This window comes from Dichomitus squalens (assembly GCF_000275845.1).
Source record: "Dichomitus squalens LYAD-421 SS1 unplaced genomic scaffold DICSQscaffold_32, whole genome shotgun sequence".
NCBI lineage: Eukaryota > Fungi > Basidiomycota > Agaricomycetes > Polyporales > Polyporaceae > Dichomitus > Dichomitus squalens.
The window spans coordinates 27,873-40,254 of NW_006766914.1; the positions used below are offsets into that span (position 1 = coordinate 27,873).

The 12,382-nt window shown below is 52.6% G+C and overlaps 3 protein-coding genes across 3 annotated transcripts; 1 reads left to right on the plus strand and 2 right to left on the minus strand.

The window, feature by feature from the left end:
• Nucleotides 1-1,711: 1,711 nt before the first annotated feature.
• DICSQDRAFT_138779 (S-adenosyl-L-methionine-dependent methyltransferase) lies at nt 1,712-3,176 on the plus strand. The gene is made up of 9 exons (XM_007368090.1): nt 1,712-2,137; nt 2,192-2,209; nt 2,271-2,403; nt 2,462-2,500; nt 2,554-2,617; nt 2,676-2,741; nt 2,805-2,845; nt 2,903-2,958; nt 3,014-3,176. The coding sequence occupies exons 1-9, from the start codon at nt 2,085-2,087 to the stop codon at nt 3,159-3,161; spliced, it is 618 nt and encodes a 205-aa protein (XP_007368152.1). The 5' UTR covers nt 1,712-2,084; the 3' UTR covers nt 3,162-3,176.
• Nucleotides 3,162-6,345, minus strand: DICSQDRAFT_89724 (uncharacterized protein). The gene is made up of 17 exons (XM_007368091.1): nt 6,003-6,345; nt 5,872-5,948; nt 5,719-5,822; nt 5,614-5,663; nt 5,545-5,561; nt 5,470-5,486; nt 5,228-5,411; nt 4,922-5,175; nt 4,838-4,867; nt 4,553-4,776; nt 4,412-4,499; nt 4,291-4,361; nt 4,100-4,239; nt 4,019-4,044; nt 3,623-3,962; nt 3,397-3,572; nt 3,162-3,337 (listed from the first exon to the last, which is right to left on the minus strand). The coding sequence occupies exons 1-17, from the start codon at nt 6,095-6,097 to the stop codon at nt 3,212-3,214; spliced, it is 2,019 nt and encodes a 672-aa protein (XP_007368153.1). The 5' UTR covers nt 6,098-6,345; the 3' UTR covers nt 3,162-3,211.
• Nucleotides 6,346-9,659: 3,314 nt separating this feature from the next.
• On the minus strand, nt 9,660-10,128 carry DICSQDRAFT_172354 (uncharacterized protein; the record flags this gene model as incomplete). Its single annotated transcript, XM_007368092.1, has 3 exons — nt 9,660-9,702; nt 9,782-9,931; nt 9,989-10,128. 3 exons carry the CDS (start codon nt 10,126-10,128, stop codon nt 9,660-9,662), a joined length of 333 nt encoding a protein of 110 aa, XP_007368154.1.
• Nucleotides 10,129-12,382: the final 2,254 nt, after the last annotated feature.

The following is a 12,382-nucleotide window of genomic DNA, read 5'->3' on the forward strand; positions in this document are numbered from 1 at the left end:
AGAATAGAACGGCCCCGCCCGTCACCTTTCGCCCCCAAAAGTTCCGAACTTCGTCTCCGGTCGTGATGATTGAATCATACATGAACAGCACTACCCAGCAGATTGGTGAGCCACATGCCTTCAGAAGCACCATAAGATAGTAGGTCGCGACTGGTACCTGCTGCTGCATTAAAGCAGTAGTTACCAATGTATCTACGTGATGAAGCGGGTTCTCAATGATAGCTATTTGATAGGAGTAAGGGAAACAACATACACGCTTGCATATTCGGAGACGAATTGGGCAGTCTCGGAGGGAGACATGATCAATGGAGAGCGGAGGGAACGTCCTACAGTAGATGAGGGGATGTCCTGGGCAGAACGAGATACGGCATTTATATTCCTCACTGTAGTCTCTGAACTTCTCTTCGACAGCCTAACCGTTTTGAGATATGGCTAGTGGAGCCTATGCGCTCAAACCTTGAGGCTTGACACTATGCATGGCGGAGCCAATGCTCGCAACTTCCGCCGTCTTCTTGTCTTATCGGTAGGACTATTAACGCAAAGAATAGAACTAATGATGTCTCAAGCCCTACCAGCCAAAGTCACTGTGATGAGCAACGACGCTAAACTCTCATTAATCACTAACAGACGCACACGTTGGGGCCTACGTGAGAACCTGAGAAGTCAGAAGAGGAGGTTCCACGCCTTCCCAACGCGCGATCGCTCGGACAGCCATGAATAGCATATTGTTGTTGTTCGCAGTACCTAAAAGATGTGCGGGGCTCATACGCTCATGACCTCGACTGATCATCGAGGCCCAAAAACGTTGAACGTTCCACTCTGCGGAATTCCAACTGCTTTATTGAGGCCTGTGGCTGTACAATGTAACGCCCAGGTCGAAGGTGTGGAAGGTTGAGATGCACGGAGGCCATCCCTGCGAGGGAATGGAGTGACTGCAAGTTGCGACACGGTGATTCGTCCAAACTCCGACATATCCATGACGGAGGTTCAGGGATGAGTGTGAGCGTACGCGTGCGCTTGGCTCCCCTAGACATGTTGGGGCCCGATAGCGGAGCGCGAGGCAGTATCACCTTGGTATGGCTATCCATGAACGTGACCAAGTCCGCCGAGATCGTTCCTATAGGCGCTGTGTCAAATTCATTACGAAATCAAGGATAGCGCACCTCAACATGCTCCATGCTGCTCGTGAACCTACAAGCAGCTCGCTCAGACGTAGTCCTCCGAACAGGGGTGACTGTCGCGACGCCAGTGGAAAGGATGGAGATGAAAACAAGTTGGATGCAGGATAATGCGGTGATCGACGAGCGCACTCGAGAAGGGAGGTAACAGAACAATACTTGGTATATCAAAGCATTACAACTATTGTACAGCCACTCGGAGCTGCAACTCAGGACCGCAAAGCCAACACAGTTTTGCCGTAGTAATAAGCGGAGGCAGCAGAGGTCACCGTAAGGACGGCGGGCACTGGGCCCTTGGTCGCACGAGGCAGCGAAGAAAGCAGGAGAAGAGCAGACGCGCCTAGAGCAAGACACATGAGAGAGGTGAGCGGTTGATTGGGATCATGGTGGGACTAGATTGGACGAGACTCACCGAGAGCAGCCTCGAGACCGTTCGCAGTACCCTTGCGAATGCTGTCGGCACTGTAGAGGTAGAGTACACCAACGCTGGCAGAAACTGTCTTCAACACCCCATTTGCTCATGCCAGGGCCTGCTTTTCCACTCACCCAACACCTGCGACCAACGAGGGGATACTCTTGGTGCGTACAAAGCCGGTGATTCCACCGACAACGCACAGGGTTCCCATCACGTAAGCCGGATACGCAGACTGGACTTTCTTGAGTCTCAATTCTAGCTACATTGATCTTCCGCGCGCACCATTGTAGTTGTTTCGATCTGGGGCAGGTAGGAGGAGATGGGAGAGAGTAGCAGGGCGGGGGGATGGGAACAGTGCTTGCCGGCGTGCGCACGCAACGGTGTCACCTATTTACCCCGCACAACAATAAGCGCACATGGATGATCGGAGATCCCGCGGGAACGCGTTCCCCGGCCCGTGATTTCTTCCTCGCCACATACACTCTGATAATATGGCGGACGTCCTCCCAAGGAAGAACGAGGAGTATGGGACAAAGGAATACTGGTGAGTATCAGGCAAATTGCCCCAGTAGAGGACCCATGTCAACTAGCTTACCAGGGATCAGCGTTATACACAGTGAGCAGTATTTTCACATTCGTTGTTTACAGCGCCAGGATGGCCGAGATTTCTCGGACAGGGAGTCAGAAGAAACCTCCTTCGACTGGTTCAAGACATACGATGGTATTGCAGACATCATGCGGCAGCTTATCCCCAACAAGTCGTCAAGGATCTTGATGCTCGGTTGTGGAAATTCGACCCTCTCGCAGGACGTACGTCCGCTGTTACGAAGCACACAAGCTGGCATAAATTGACTGGAGACATGAACAGATGTATAATGATGGCTACAAGAACATAGTGAACATCGACGTAAGAAACTCTTCGTCAATCTTCTGCAGATGACTCATCCGAGGCACACGTAGTACTCTGGCATCCTCATCGAGAAGATGAAGCATAAGCATGAGATTTCGGCACCGGAGATGGAGTGTACGAAACCCTCGGCTGCACATTCCACTCTACGCTCATACAATGCGTGGGAACATAGGGCATGAGATGGACATACGCGACCTGAAATTTGAAGCGAATTCGTTCGATGTTGCCATAGACAAGGGCACGTTCTTGGCTCCACTTACTTGGCAGTCTGCCCTGACGGCCAGTGATTCATTAACCCCAGGCACGATGGACGCCATGATGACCGCCAAAGCTGATGTCTGGGTATATGTCGGCCTCATGCAATGTACGTGCTCCTGGCGCTGACTCATGTGCTGCCAGGATCCGCCAGAAGAGGTCGTCCAAAACTGTAACAAGGAGGTAGACGAAGTCCTGCGGTATACTTCCTTTGCTTTACTCATCCCTTACAAGCACATTCACGATCGTTCGCAGTGTCCTCCGCCCAGGCGGGATCTTCGTCTACCTCACCTTTGGCCAGCCGCACTTCCGCCGTCGCTACCTCGAACGTCCCAGTACGACGCTAGAGATCCGCAAATTAGGCGATGCGTTCCATTACTATCTGTACATAGTCCGAACCTAAAAAAAATAAAGCAACGATTTTCCCTGCAGGAAAACGTCGACAGTGTTTGTCTAGTAGTGTCTCTCCGCAAGCGCGCCGGCGTGCGATGACTCCGCAGTAAGCAACCAGACAATGTCGGTCTTGGTGACCATCCCCACCAGCTTCCCTTCTTGCGAAAACAGGATGTGTCGCACGTTCTGTACATCATGCGTTGGTATGGGACCATACCAATGACATGCGCAAGAGAAGCACTCACCATCTTCTGGAACATGCTCACGACGAGCTCCAGGGGGACGTCCTTGCGCAGCTGCAGGACTGCTTCCTCGAGCAAGTTCGACAAGTTGACCATCCCACTGTCCCCCTGGCCCGTCCGACTCGGCGGGAGGAAGGTGCACCTCTGCTCCATAGACGGATCGTCCGCGATGGGACCGACTTGACTCCCCGTCAGCATGACAGCGCCAAAGCAACAGGTCTGGACTCGCCTAAACACGCGCGCAGCTTGTCCCTCATCACCATCCCAAGCAGCTGCTCCCCATGCAGAACCGGGAATCCCCCGAAGCTATGTCTGCTGATGAACTCGTTCAGCTCTTTGACAGAGCATCCATGCCCATCGTCGTGAATGACGAATAGGTTCGACACAGGTTTCATGACATGTGCGGCGGTCTGGCCTTTGTCGCGGAAGTCGCGGGTAGGGAGCCAGGGGTACTGGCGCATGGCGATCCATACGGTGTATATGCCGTCCTTGCCAAACGCGTCTGCGACCCACTTGGAGACCATGACAGAGATCATGAGCGGTAAGACGTGCGAGAGGGCGCCGGTTAGCTTGGAGACAATTGTTAGATAGATATCGTGCGCAGAGTACATCGTAGCGGGCTCACCTCGAACATGATGACAACGAGAGAGACTGAGCGGTCGGCAAATAAGCATGATAGAAAGTAAGTCGAGAGAGAAGGGCTCACTCGTCATCCTAGTGACTCCACCGAGCATAGCAGAGGCCCCGATGACAGCATAGAAGCCTGGCGATATACAGCGTACTGTGGAATCCGGCGGGCACGAAGAGAATATCCATGCCGTCGGATATGCCCGATACAGTCCTTGTCTGACGCACATCGTCAGAACGCTCACGCAAGCAGGAAGTAAGCATACGAACGTAACCAGCCCCACTGCACGCCCCAAGCAGGCACCGATGGCGATCGTCGGGAGGAAGATACCAGCTGGGACCTGGGAAATGCTATGAAAGGCTGCTATACCTTGTCTAGTCGGGGACATACCATCATGCCAAAGGTCCACGCTGTGAACGCGATCTTAACCAACGCTGTCAGGACCAAGAGGAACACGTTGGCCCAAATCGCTGTGGGGCTGAGACGGGCAATATCAGCTTACAGATGACATCTAGCGAGATTCAAGCGTACTTGCACAGGCCATGGTAGTCTGGCTTGGTAGGGTCGCACTCTTGAAAGAGGTTCGCAACGAGCTCCGATGACTGCACTCGGAGGAACACGAGTAGGTAGCTGGTAGCGGCGGTGATGGCGGTGAAGCCGACGACCTCCACAATCGGAAAGTTGTGCAGCTGACTGTGTCTTCGGTACACGGCTGCAGCCGCATTGAGTTTGATCAAGAGCGAACCGAGGAGACCCTATTCATGCCACGCGGGCTGTCAGCAAACATGAAGATGGCAGTGAATCGAAGTCACAAACCCCGATAACTGAGAGGAACATCCAAGGAATCTACGACTCAGGACGGTCAACTGAGAACATCCATTCAGTACAGTTTATCCTCACTAGTTCGAACCCGCGCCAGGTCGTTCCTGACTCCGACACCTGAAACAAGACCAGCTTCGACGTCCCGAAAGGGTCAATGTACTGCAACGACACCGCAGCGATGACAGAGGTCACGAAGCCACGCCACATCACATCGCTATCGTTCGAGAACGCGTCGAGCTCTTCCAAGCCGAACAGCACACCTCCGAGAGGGCTACCGAACGCAACAGATACGCCCGCGGCGGCGGCCGCCGCGAGCAGTTTGCGCTTTCTAGCTGCGCAAATGGTCAGGAGGATTTCGAGACTGAGTGGCGGCAGATCTCTGACCTTCATTTTGCCGATATTGCCGGAATGGACGGGAGAGCAGGAATGCCCAGCAGCAGGCTACGTGGACCAGGGGCCCTTCCTTCCCAAGAGATAACCCGGAAGCAACAGCAAGCGCGAGGCCGACGGCCTTGATGAGGAGCACCCAAGCCCCAAGGAATTGATCAAGCACGTAGCCGCTGAGGATCTATTAAAAGACAGATGAGACAGGTATTGGGCAGTCACATGGGAATGAAAGAACGAACGGCTTTGATTTCGGGAACTGCACATGCCGTTAGTATTCTCGCGAAGGTCATGGGAAGATAACGCATATCACGTACTTCCTGTGTGAAAAGCGCTTCGCACGCACGTCAGTTATGTGCATTGCGTAGTGGGCAGTTGCTCCTCACTATGGTGCATATATTATAACGAGTACAGCAGAGCTTCCTGCAAAGGCCACCTGGCAGCGGTTCATGAAACTCACAATGACAAGAGGTACGTATGAGAGAACTCACCGACAGCGTCATGTAGATAGTAGCTTGCAGCAGGGACTGCCCGAAGATGCTAGTCACATGGAAATATTCGCTCCATGTCTGCCACTCATTACATATCTCACCGGCTACCAATTGCGTGAGATGAAAATGCGTGCCATGATGATCCGCACTCACGGTCAAGCCCACTACAGCATGCGACTTGATTGTAAAAGAACCCGTACGTGCACCGTCCTTCTCGTAGGTCTCCTAGCCTGCGAGATCCTGTCTATATATCCAAAGCTATAGCAGAGATACGCAGCACGCACCATTTCACCAGAACGTCCAGCCATGCACCCAAAACCCCTACTCCTACACCCACCAAGATGATGACCAGCCAAAGCCCTGCCGAGTCTAACACCATCCCCAGCAATCCATGCAGCCCCCGCTGGGATTGGATGGCGCGCTTGCGTTCACGTTCCGAGGCCTCTTCTCGCAGCCAGTCTATGCTAGTACCCTCTTCATACGCGGTTTTGTTTCGTAAGGGATGTGACGACAGCAAGGGGCCCGTTTCATGGTCCACGAATTCGTATGCTTCGGCGTCGCGAATATCACGGTCTCGCACTTCGCCTTTGTACCATGGTAGATCTGTGTCGTCTGCGGCGCTGTTTCTTTCCCTCTAATAGGCATCTTAATGCAGTGTTTAGGGATAATGACACTCACCGCATCTCTTCATATGACGTCGGTCCTGCGAACTTCTTGGACTAATGCACGCGCAGTCGGCGAGTGGTGGAAATGCCCGAGAATGAGTGAGTCCAGTCTGTATGTCGTGAGGAGGAACAATAGTATCGAAGTAACGAAGAAAACAATCTGAAGGTCTGAGAGCGACGAGATGACAGCAGCAGCACAGTACTTAGGGTGATCAACTCCGGGAAAGCCGGAACAGGACGAAGTAGCATGGGCGTCAGAGGCGTTGGTTTCTGGAGCTAATACGCACAAACAACGCTTGCCACATGGGAGTCGAAATTGAGGCTTCCAGGTTGTCTGTGAGTTCCATCCGCGTCGGTCTCACACGGGCATACAAATGGTTTCCGTACGGGGCTGCATTCTCTCTGTCTCTCACCCAGCTGTGATTCGATCACGTATCGGAGTGTCTTCATTGGGCCACCTCATGACGAGGACTACCGTAGGTTCGTCGCTCTGAGTAGGCCGTTCATGGCATGTCGCTTTGAGAATCATGCATAGAAACCCTTAGACTGGTCTCAAATCCTAAGTTTCAGTTCATACACATTTGTTGTGAGTGCGCCTTACTCTCAGTCACGCATGCAGGCTCGTTGATATTGATGTTGTACCGTGTCCAGTTTAGACCTGATTCGTGCTAGTGCGCTTGAGAAATTGAGACCGCGCCCCAGTACTGGTGGGTCTTCAGACAAGAGAGAGAAATTGTTACTTTCCATCTGTCTTCAAAGAAGACAAATTCGAGAAGACCAAGCATCTCAGGCTACTGCAATCGCCGATGCCCGAGACGACCCAATCGTGAGCGTCCAGAATCTTACCTACCTAACGGTTTGTTCAGCAGTGAGGGGGGTCCCACATTGGTGTATTTGCTGACTTCTTGACTCAAGGGATCCTACATAGCACGCATCTGAGTATCGATGCTTGCTGCTACGTAAGAATTCGGGAAGCCAGGCTCCATGATGTGAGTTGATGCAAGGGAATATGTTATCGGCGATAGAAGGCATGCACCACGATCCCCTGATCCCTCGGAATGCGCCGTATAAATGTTCATATCCTTGCTGCAATCCACCCCCAGCAAGCTGACTCTCCCCAGCAAGGCTATCTCCCCCTTACGATGGCTTCTTCACAAACCGTTCAGCTTATCACCGAATATGCAAGCGCGTACGTTGTCTTAATCTCTAGTGGATCTTGAACATGGTTGCTGAGCGTGTCTTTGACGTGCAGAACTAGGGATGAATATTGCTTTACGGCCGCAGCAGGTACGTGGATACTATTCACCAAGCCTGGGTGGGGCGATACATCTGGGGCTCATCCGCATCTACTCCTCAGTGATGTTCACGTATGATGCGATTCTGACCACCGGAGACGACGTACGATGTTTTTGGGGGAGGAGGGTGACGGGTGCAGCCGTATTATTTTGGCTGAACAAGTACTTGACAATTTTGCTCTGTTTCTGGAGCATATCCGGAGACCTCAAAATGTCAGACAAGGTACGTGCATCTATTGAGGTGTTCGGCGACTGAAGTTTGCCTCTGTCGAACAAAAGACTAAACTTCGATGACGACAGACGTGAGAGGTATTCATCGGTGCTCTACTTGTCGAACGCTGACCTCGGCTATCCCTGGTTAGTTGCGCTATCAGTTCCCAGGGTACTTCTGCTATGTTTCATGTGCTATTCCTACCGGCAGCAGGTAAGTGTTGCGACTCTTTGAGAACCCCGCATATGTACCAATGAGCGTTCGCATTATCCGCATCCCCAGCATTTACAGGCATGCGCGTCTACGCGCTCAGTAAAAGCTTGCTCCTGTCTTCCGCAGCCTTCGTCCTATGCACCGTGCCTCTTGGTATCAACTTAGTAGGCCATCTGCCCCACATGCCTCATGTCAGTACTGACATGGTAACAGGCTGTATTTCATTTCGGGTTGACTGGTGAGAACGTACCGCTCCTGGGATGTGACGTCGTGGAAAACGTGCCCCTGAACATTGCGAAAATGCAAGTACCACTTCACATACTTCTCTGAAAGCACTCAACTTAAACAGTACTCACATGTGGTAGATGTACGTAGCTCGAGGCCTCAGAGCAGCTGCTGTTCGACTCATAGGCACGATAGTCACCATCGTTTCCCGTTCATGTCTCATCGCTGGAGACTTCCTCGCCCTATGCGTGACGTTGGTCACCCTATACAGACGCTACGCTGCTATTCGCCATGCGGGTGCCCCCAAAGCTACCCTATCTAACGTACTTCTAGTTGACGGTGAGTGTGGACTTGAACGTCATATATAGTTTCATACCGCTCATAGGGTCGCATGTAGGGACTATATACTTCCTGTGAGCCACATCAAAAGGAAGCGTAAAGTGCCTCATTCGTGGAATGTCTAGCATCCTCGTCGTTCTCAACGTCCTGCACCTGGCTTTCACCCAAATCTCGGTGAGTGCCCACCGTCCGCGACACCGATGCTGGTACCTACTGACGCTGTCCAAGCTTGATTTGCCCTTCTTAGAAGACGCCGGAGACTTGGGCCAATTCGTGACCATGTATGTGCATGTTTCCCTTCAGCCTCTTCGTACTCACATGCGCGTCGCTCACTATTTGGACTTGAACGCTCACCAACTTGCACGTCCAGCATATCGCCGCTCCTTATTTCACGCTTTCTCTTGCACCTACAGTCGGCCAATCTCTGCACCATCGGCAGGGGCTCCTCGCAAGCGTTGATGACGTCTCACGACAGCTCCATCATATTTGAGCGAGTAGTAGGGCCGATCGGGGCATCAATCACCTCAGACGATTACCTCGACTTGGAAGAAGATTCCGATTGCGGAGAGGCAGCCAACGAACGACGAGGGGGTAGAGCCAAAGTAGAGCGTCTGAATTGCAATAGAAGTAGGGATTACGATCGATCCTAGCGCAATTGGAAGAGGATGATGTTGTGCAGGTGTCGGAGCCGAGGAGAGTGTGGGAGATGAGGATACACGCGCATGAAGTAGAAGCATCAAACACTCTTCACACCATGATGGATGGCGGAATGCAATCAATCAAAGTTGCCACCGTTGTACTATTTCTTGCTCAGGTCTTCAACCTACTTATCCACCAAGGGACTGCTAGACTCCCTAAACACTTGATGCCATCTGTCATAGTCGATATCGTCTGTCACCTCTTAGTCCGAGTCGGAGGCAATTCGCGTACTTTAACATATTGCACCTTGTTACATGACATGAGTCACCCAACGGTACCGATTGTTGGGCGTATTCAGCGACGGCCGGTCCCCAGAGAACCCCAAACCTGACGCATCCTGCAAGAGTTGCGGCAAGAACGCCACAGGAAGTTCGTGAGCACGATTGATCCCCGCATCACAATAGAACAATACTCACAATCCACCAATTTGCTCCGCCCCCTTTGCGACTTCCTCTGACCTGAGAGTCCTGTCGATAACCGAGGACACCACCGGTGCAGCCGCCTCGGCGCCTTCTGAAGCAAGCTGCGACGCGGACGTCCAAAGGGAAGCAGAACGTTCCAGCACCCTGCAGGGCTCTGAGGTCAGATAGGCCTCGAGCAATGTCTCGAGATCAAGTGCTCACTTCTTCTTGATCTTCTCCAACGTGTTCTCCGGCAACTGTTCACCTGCCGGCACCTTTCCCCGCAGCTGCCTTAGTGCAGATGCCATCTTTTGCAGCTGTTCAAGCGTAGGTATCGTTGGTAGCTGGTCGAGTGTCGGCATTGTCGGCAGGGATAGTCGATCACAAAATCTTGTCCAAAAGGGTTTGGCCCTAGATTGTTATCGCTATAGCCAGCTGCGGACACTCAGGGATGAGGACTTACACTGGTGTGTTGGGGGCACGCCATCTAAACAGGAATTGATATACTTTCGTGAAAAAAGGTAGGCTAGACGCCTTGACGTCTTCCCTAACCGCGCACCCTCCAGCGAGGGCAGCCTTGAACAGTGTGTACACGCAAAATGCGAACTAGGAAATCATTGGTTTAGCATACTGGTCAGGCAGGCAGTGTGCGATGATGACACGAACCAAGCCAAACTTCACGACTCGTCCCATGCTGAATGCGCCCTCAGGCCGGCCATCCCGCCTGCCAGTGTTACCAGCGTAGCCTCCGAGAGGATTAACATCCTCCCTTTCTTCCCGCGCCCATGGTTGGCCCGTACTCGGTACATCGCTGTCGATATAGCCCCTATGGGGAGAGGGAGGCGGTCCAACCGGGAATGTCTTCGGGGCTGTGTGTGCCACAGCATATCCCGCTGGCCGCAACACATCGTGGTGTACCACGCTAACCTCGCTCTCAAGTGCACCGAGTGGAAGTCTCTGGCGGTTTGGAAGCCTCAGGCGGGAAGTCTGATCAACCCAATCCTGCACAATGACATTCGCAACGCCTCGATGCTGGACCTCGATCCGTCGTCCCATAGGCAGGAGATCTGGCCGCGATCGAAGACGATCGCCATGGTTCGTTAATTCACGGAGCAGCCTCTTGACCACATTGCGCTGGCTGTTGAGTAGGCGGATGCGGACCAGGTGCCCATTGTTCGGATGATCTACCCTCCATGGTGTTCACTCCGATCCACCCAAGGAAGGAATGGCTCACTCACCGTCCCAGAAAAATCTCTCGTGGACCGCCTTCCTCCCCTTACACTCCTCTTTCAAGGCCTCCAGATACTCGACCGTCACAACCCTGGCTGTCTCCACGTCCCCTGGCAGCTCCAAGCCTGAGATCTGCGATCGCTCTGTGATCGCAACGCCCTGCAGTGATTCTTTCCGTTCAGATGCTTTGTGATAGGCTGCATCTAGTCTGGAGAGCTCTTTGCGATGTATGGAGCAGAAGCGGCCTGCCTCGAATGTAGGCAAGGGTTTGGGGCAGAGTGTTGTGTGACGAGCGCCTAGCCGAGCTCGACAGGACTTCTGCTCATGCGAGGCAAACATCCCACCCTTCTAGGCAGAGCTGGAAAGAACGGGTGCTGGTAGCAAGCTGACCTGGTGCGACATAAGAGGGGCGACGAGGGAGATACATCCGTAAGTTGGGGTTCATATAGCAGCGGACACGCGTTCAGTTAAAGTTTGACAGGTTAAGCTCACGGCTGTCTTCGTATCCAAGTTGGTCCCTGCTACAGCTGGTTGCGAAATTTATGCCGGCCGACTCCGAACGACGCTCGCGCACTTTCTGCATCGTAAAATGAAACAAATTCCATAAATCGCCCTGCACTATCAAACACCTAGACCACAAGGTATTCGACCCTTCTGGGTCCATAAGAGCCTGAAACATTATGAACAAGGGTGATCCACGACGTTCGTAGAAGGCTCTTTGCAAGGACCTCACAAGCGCTACTTTGAGCAAGTAGGCTGGAGCGAACAGACAGGCTCTCAAGAACGGAAGAGACAGAATTTGGACAGCAATTCACCTAAAAGACGGTGTTGATGGTCCGTATAGGCTACTACAGACAGCTGCGTGGCAAGGGTGCTTCGAGAAAGCTGGAACTAGATGCTACTCAAACACTGCCTCTGTCGGCATTGCATGGTGTTGATGATGTGTCTGCTGACGAAGTTCGCACTGGAAAGGTATCAAGAGCACCTATAAATACTTTTTTTATAGATATCAGAGCGGCGAAACGACATTGAAGCCCATGAGAGTTACGAAGATATGCCGATGTCTGAACCTCTTCCGGCGCTTGATGCGCTGGCAAGAGCCAGGAGGCAGACTGCCTACTGCTCTGGCTGAGAATGTGTAACATCTTCCTATAAACCCACAAAACCTACTCTAAATGAGCCATATACTTTCATAAGTGACGTTGCAAGGCGGTGCGCAGATGCGGCGGCCTGAGCGAGAAACCTCATCGCCCATAGGGAGCTTCTAGTGATTTCCCTCGAAGGGCACAAGTCGGGAACCAGGAGTCCTACGCTCTCCACTCAAGTTCGTGAGGTCTCGTACTCGCTGCTATAGGGGTTATGGAAAGTTTATAGAACACAGGGGAG

Excerpts from the sequence above, each read along its gene's own strand:
- DICSQDRAFT_138779 (XM_007368090.1), top strand. The coding sequence starts at position 2,085 with ATGGCGGACGTCCTCCCAAGGAAGAACGAGGAGTATGGGACAAAGGAA. Across the intron at positions 2,404-2,461 it reads ATTCGACCCTCTCGCAGGAC|ATGTATAATGATGGCTACAA; the intron begins GTACGTCCGCTG and ends AGACATGAACAG. Across the intron at positions 2,618-2,675 it reads TTCGGCACCGGAGATGGAGT|GGCATGAGATGGACATACGC; the intron begins GTACGAAACCCT and ends GTGGGAACATAG.
- DICSQDRAFT_89724 (XM_007368091.1), bottom strand. The coding sequence starts at position 6,097 with ATGGTGTTAGACTCGGCAGGGCTTTGGCTGGTCATCATCTTGGTGGGT. Across the intron at positions 5,664-5,718 it reads CTATCTACATGACGCTGTCG|GTGGCCTTTGCAGGAAGCTC; the intron begins GTGAGTTCTCTC and ends AACCGCTGCCAG. Across the intron at positions 3,963-4,018 it reads TCGTTGTCATCATGTTCGAG|CTAACCGGCGCCCTCTCGCA; the intron begins GTGAGCCCGCTA and ends ATTGTCTCCAAG.